At 49.8% G+C, this 6,485-nt stretch overlaps 1 protein-coding gene across 1 annotated transcript in view; it reads right to left on the bottom strand.

Moving 5' to 3' along the window:
* Positions 1–772: 772 nt before the first annotated feature.
* The window catches only part of LOC104511617 (pseudouridine-metabolizing bifunctional protein C1861.05-like), a 23,724-nt gene continuing 18,011 nt past the window's right edge, over positions 773–6,485 (bottom strand). Inside the window, exons 14-18 of the mRNA XM_010154307.1 lie at positions 5,959–6,073; positions 4,965–5,102; positions 4,126–4,292; positions 3,599–3,687; positions 773–968 (exon numbers count right to left, since the gene is read on the bottom strand). Coding sequence (XP_010152609.1) covers positions 773–968; positions 3,599–3,687; positions 4,126–4,292; positions 4,965–5,102; positions 5,959–6,073 — 705 coding nt within the window. The remainder of the gene's footprint in view (positions 969–3,598; positions 3,688–4,125; positions 4,293–4,964; positions 5,103–5,958; positions 6,074–6,485) is intronic.

Genomic DNA, 6,485 nt, shown 5'->3' with positions numbered 1-6,485 from the left:
GTTACCCCTCCTTGGTCAGCCTCCCCTGCTTTCTCCAGAGGTACTGGACTTCAGAGCAAGGAAGCGGCAGTTGCTGGCTGGCTGGAGAAGACCGATGAGCTTGTCCTGCAGTGTTATGTTCCTGCCAGCTGCACCTTGCACAGGCTGCGTCTGCGGGACCTCTTGGATAGAAACCAGGAGTAAGCAGCAGGAGAGGATGTTGCTGCTGGGCCCACCTGAAGAGACATGGTCCTGAAGATCCGGGAGTCGATGACAGAGGAGCTACTGTGCTAATGGACAACAGTGACACAAGGTGGAGGAAGGGAAAATCTCCTCAATAGAAAACCCAGAAGGGCTGGAGGTTCAGGGGAGCAGGAGGTCTGAAAGACCAGCTTTGCTTTACAAAGAAGCTGTTCCCGGGGTTGGGGCCTCCTTCCCTGAGGGTTTACTCAAGACCAGAACAGATGCGTGTTCCCGGTAGTCGGGGGTGAGATACACTATCAGCAGGCAGTAGACAGAAGAACCAAGCTGTGGTTGCTGTAACCCACCAAATAAAAAATAAAAAGGAGAGGAAACAACAGCAGAGAAACATAAACGCGAAAGAGTGCGATACAGGTTGCCACCAAGTGCACTCCACTGACACCTCACCTCCCGAAAGGTAGCGTGCCCCAAAAGTTTCATGTGCTGTGGTCAGCAGCCAGCTCCTGAGCTCAAAGCTCAAAACGTGGCCTAGTTCCTGGAAACAGCAATGCTGGGAGTGCAAGGAGGTGATGGAGGAGAAAGCCGCGGTGCTCTAGTCCATCTTCCATACCTTTGCCTCTGGCCAGCTCCTGCTCTTGACTTGCTCCTGGCTGACACTGGAAGCGTTGATTTCTGGGGAAATGGGCTCATAGGAACGGAGAGACAAGTTTGCAGCGAGCAGACCCATCCGGACACAGGTATCCGTGTCGTGTTCCGCAAGCATCCCGGCAAGGATGCCTGCCATTAAGCTGTGGAGAGAGAAAGGCAGTTCTGAACACCAGGGAACAGCTCTGGAATGCGGCTGTTGGTCTGTAAGAGCATCCATCTGGACCCAAACCAACGCGTGCACAAGCAGAGTATGTCACACAGGAGGGGTGAGGTTACAATGGAAAGGTTTCGCTTCTTTGTATTTACATTTAGATTTGGATTAACAAATAGTGCTATTTATTCCCTTTTTTTTGCTTCTCATCTGAGAAGTTGAGGTACTTTCCCATTCCACCACATTTTCTGTTCTCAACAGTTTTCCAGGTGGGGCAGGAGAAAAGAAGGGAGTCTAAGGAACCAATTTCTCCCTTGCTCTCTAATTATTTTGTTGTTTCTCTGCTCCTTGTTGGTACCTCGTTACGGTCCCTCCTGTCCCCAAAGCTGTGGATGGGAAGAGAGGTAAAGTTTCCACAGGTATGTGAGAGGGGCACCAGACACAGCTGGAAAAAGAAATCCAAAGCTGAAATGAGATTGTAGATTCAGATTTTTGTAAGCTTTCCCTGTGGTTTTCCATTCGAGATTTCCCAGTAAAAACAATGTGGGTGCTTGGAACAACAGCGATCATCACAAGGCATCAGGAGAAAGGGGTGACTTTGCGCTCTGCCTGGCTTGCAGAGGAAGGCTCTGTCGAGGGTTGGATACGTGCAGGGTGGTGTTTGTGATTAACTGGAAGCAACTACGGTTGATTCATTGCTAGACACTAAGGATGCTCAGAAGCTAGGAAAAGACAAAGGAGAAGTGAAAGAGAAGGAAGAAGATAATGACATCTGAGAGGAAAAAGTAAGGACAGGAAAATGTGACAGCAGGGAGGATTAAGATTTACTCACTCTATGGGGAAAGGAAAAAGATCATGCTTTTTTTGTGTGCTCTGACTAATTACCTCAACATCTCTTTATCCATAACAAAGGCACAGGAGATTATGATTCCCATAAACCGTTCAATCTTTCAACAGCTCCAGAGGTTCAGGGTAAATATTTGGGGGAACATCCCCTAGCAATGCCATGTGCAGGCATGTGGTGTTATGCTGTCACGGCAGCCAGGCACAAGGAGACAACAGCCAGGGCTGCCGGCATGCATGGATCCTTGGGCAGCATCTCCGGAGCTGCAGGAGAGCCGCAGGGCTGAAGCAAGACATGAGGTGCCCTGGATCGCCGTTTCTGGGTGCTCCAGGTCGCTCCAAGTCCCTTGACCAGTGCTTCAAAAGTGCGAGGGGGCTGAGCAACGAACGTGCGATAACCCCAGGTTATAGCCTGCTGCAGTCTCCCTTGGAAGTGTCAGCAGGCTGGGCTTGGGTAACCTTACCACCGAGGAATGGGATTTCCAGACCGATATCACTTCAGGAATGGGAGCAGCAATGTGCCCTGAGCTTTCAGACAGCTTTGGAAGGGAAACCAAACTTTACATACTCCTGAGTAACTCGGTGGAGGTGTTTGGCAGCGGTGCCAAACTTCATCTCACCTTTGGTCACCCCTTAAATTAAGTTTTTATAAGGGGGAAGGAAGCCCTACAGAAGATGTTTAGTTTACATCATCCTCTAGAAGAAGTTGTCCTGCGGTAAGGGGTAGCTGCGTACCGAGCAGTGGGTACAGAGAGGAGGCTGTGTGCCCGGAGGGGCTGGCAGAGGCTGGGCACATCTGCCAGAAGCAGTGAGCAAAGCTGAGCTTTCCTTGGAAGAGGCTGACCCATGGGGTTCCTCCCAGCCCTCATCCCTCTGCTGTTACACCGACTGCTCTGGACAACACTTGGGTCATCCTGGGAGAAGACCAGCTTGCAGCTGAGACAGCATGTCCCAGAGGTGATCTGGGACACAAGGAGAGTGTCCTGGTGGGTTAACCTCACAAGAAGTTACCGATGGATCCTAAATCAAGGACTGAGGATGCCGTAAGTTAAAAAAAAAAAAGACTTTTCATTCTGCCCACTCATAAAATAAAAAAGAAGTGTTGCTATGCTGAGTTACTGGTAGGTGAGAGTAGGAAAGTAAAAAGAAGTATCTGTCACAAGCAGCCTTTTAGTCTAGCCCCAGGCAGTGAAAGGAGAGAATCAATTATTGGTGCATACGAAGCAAGAAGAGAAAAAACCCCTGACTACTACATAGATTACTCTGACAGACTGAGAGTTGATAGCTGGGGTAGGAATAATACCTGTCATTCCCTGCTCCTATGTACGGCGTTGCGTGAACAGCCAGGAGAATTATACAGCAGACTCTTTTGAAGCATGAGCTATTGCCAGAGGCATATGCAGAACCTGATGAAATGCTTTTATAGGGTGATTTTTAGCTCCTGAGTGGTAGGAGAAGTGTGGAAGAAAAGCAGTTAGTTAGTAAGACAGTTTTGATGTGAGGCGGCTCAGCCCAGACTAACTCAGAACTACTAGATGGCCACGCAAGGCTTGGATCTTGAAGAAAAGCGAAACCAATCATGGCAAGACTGGCTTTCAAGATGCTTAGGGGCACATTTTTAGCAAGGAACCACAGTAGCCGGTGCTGTTCTTCGGTCCTTAGTGTCCTGTTCTTCAAGCAGCAGAATGTCATTTGCCTTCGCAGTAGAATTTCAAAGAAATCCGACTCCGGCCTTTCCATATTTAGCTGGAGAAGGCAGAGTGGTGAGCAATATACCTGTCGCCGGCTCCTGAGACGTTGACTATCTCCTCCCGGCTGATGTGGATGGCGGGGTAGTGGCTGGCACAGAGGCCGTCCGCGGCAGGCTGCTGGAGGAGAGAAGGGAGGTTGGTGGGCATTGCCCAAGCTGGTAGGGCTTGGTGTGGCTGATGCCACCCAGACCTGCATGGCTGCCACAGAAAGAAAAGGGGATTAAAAAAAGGCAATAATCTTTTTTCACACTTTGAAAGAGATCAGCAATTCAAATGAAGCTTCCTGCAAATGAAGCTTGCGCTCATGAATATTCACGGTAAGGATATTTAAAAGTAGCAGACTGTAAACACTGCTGCTAGGAGCCAGCAGCATAGGACAGGCAACTTGATTTTCCTCCAGAGCTGTGTATTCCACCCCCCAAACGCGTACATTTGCCAACAGCAACGCCATGTTTCCCAGGACTGCTGCCGTGCTGCCAGAAATAGCAACGGTGCGATCTGGTCCAAGAAAGAAGGAACTGAGGGCTCAGCGTGAGTTTGCCGTGCCCTTACCTGTCCGTCAGCTCCTGGACGAAGCGAGATGGTCCCTCCCAGGCTCCGGCCACACAGGAGGACACCGTCAGCGCCGAGGGTCACCACCACACAGCACAGGTGGGCCAGCAACGGGCGGGCCAAGGCCACTGCAGTCTGGACAACATCCTCCAACCTGGATGGCAGCTCTTCAGAGAGCGGGGAGGAAAAACTGTGGTATAAGTGAAAAGGTTCTTTGCGGGGGGGCGGCCTATTTATGAGCACTACTGCTACTGTTTATGAGTGCTTCTGAAATGTGGTTGGTATAAATTTTCCTCTTTAAATCATGGGAAACATGTAATTCTCTAGTATTAGACTTTCATACAATACTTCTAACCTGTGCTGAGGAAACCACCCCTCATGGGATTAAATATATGCCTGTACAGACCAGAAAAGAAGCCCTGAATCATCGCTTCCTTGTCTTAATGCTGTTGGATTTCCACCCGCACGTGGCGGGGTATTTCATTTCTGCAAAGGGTGCTGGGACAGGTGTCCTCACGCTTCAGAGCATCACGCTTCAGAGGCATGTTTACAAACCAGAGATTGTTCCTGATTAGCTAATGAAGTGGGGCAAACAGGATCTCTGGTTTTGGACAAGGAGCCATCCCAGGCCTAAAGTGCTCTTTGACAGATCATCTGTCTGGCCTGGGCCATACAACCCACGCAGAGGTGGCTGTAAGGTGGAAAACACCAAGAGCGCTTATGAATCCCCACTGCGTTATAACCCAATTTACTTGAAATGGGGTCTGGAGCAGAAAATGCTCCTCTCCAGGATCTAGGTTGTCTAAAAGTGTGACTGACCCCTTCTGAGTGTTCAATACCTGCTGGCAGAGGGTTCCCGAGGGTCCGATTTATTGCTCTTAGCTCTTGCAGGTTGGGGGAAATGTATGTGAGCGCTTTCCAGCTGTCTGAGAGGAATGGCTTAGAGGCCTTGTTCTCATCTGTTGGCTCATAGCACACTTCAAAACAACATTGCAATTGGTTAGTTAACTAATTAATTAGTGTTCCATCCCTACGTCAGAGCAGGATGCAGTGTAGAAGGCTTAGCGTGATCTGCACAACTGGGGTCACGTGTGTGACCCATTAGATACCGAAATACTATTATTTGCGCCACGCTGGGGACAAGGTCTGCCAAGGTTTCCTTTCCCGTGCTCAGCAACGATGCTGTTGCTTCTGGCTCTGGAGCGATATAACCAGGCTTCAGGCTTGTTACCCCTCTTAGCTGGTTTTGGAGCTTCTGCCAGGTTTTAAGAACATTGCCTCCTTCTTCAGGATTTGTTCTTCCAAGTGAAGGCGTAAGTCCAAAGGTTTAGGAAGCCTTGTGAAGGGTCCCCAGTGTACCAAGGGAAGGGGTTACGTATTTTATGGGAAGTGGGAGAGAAATCCTTTCAAAAGACGTTCTGGCACTTATTCTGAGAAGCAAACCATGTTGCTGCTCAAACTGGCAGAAGCGCACACATTTGTGCTTGCCTTGAGACTAAAGGCCAAGAGAGCAGCTTTCCCTGGCTTTCTGGCAGTGCCCATGGGCTACGGCACCTACAAGTGGGAAATGTGATTTAGCTGCAGAATGAGAAAAACTCAAGGGAAAGCTGAAACATGTCATCCATTTGCAATAGAGTAGTAGTGTATAGAAAGGAGCAGGGTATAGAAAGGAGCAGTGTAAAGAAGGAGCACTGAATAACACACGGAGCGTGTCAGGCAATACGTGGATATCTCAAGCAAGCCGCAGTGGAGAGCGCTCGGGGTGTGCGGAGCGTCTTGGCACTCACAGGCTGTTAGGAGCTCCAGGGCCAGGGCTGGGCGAGCTTTCCTTACCTGCTAGCTGATGCTCTCTAGCTAGTTGGCAGACATACTGGATAGTGGAAAGAGGCACGTTTCCATCAATGCAAACCAGCGGGGCCTGGCACAGGATCTCCTTGAACTGGGACACCTGGTGAAAATCCAGGACACGGAGACAGCTTGAGTCATTGCAGAGGGACAATGAGTGCTCTTCAGACTCATTTTCACTCACATTACAGCCCTGAGGTGCAGGCGTGGACCTAAAAGAGTGATTCCCTAAGGAAAACTAATTTTTCCATTTCTCTCATCCTTCCCTTCTTCTCCTTCCTCTGTTCCCTGCCTTCAAGAGCTGGGCTCAACTGGCAGAGCCTCTCCAGCAGATGAAAGCAGTTGCTGGTCCTCGCTAGACTAGTTTGGTACCCGGGGGTCAGTCAGAGACCTAGAGGGAAAGGGAATGCTGCTATTTGATGTCACTGGAGGATTCCCTCTGCTATGCCTGGCTTGACTAGGCTGCAGATCATTTAGATGCCGCCTGTGCACCTCCTGAGACAGGCTGCTCATCG

The sequence above is a fragment of the Eurypyga helias genome, unplaced genomic scaffold, assembly GCF_000690775.1.
Source record: "Eurypyga helias isolate BGI_N326 unplaced genomic scaffold, ASM69077v1 scaffold5576, whole genome shotgun sequence".
In the NCBI taxonomy this organism is placed as follows: domain Eukaryota; kingdom Metazoa; phylum Chordata; class Aves; order Eurypygiformes; family Eurypygidae; genus Eurypyga; species Eurypyga helias.
Note: the sequence above shows the minus strand (reverse complement) of the source record. Positions and strands in the feature narration are given on the sequence as shown.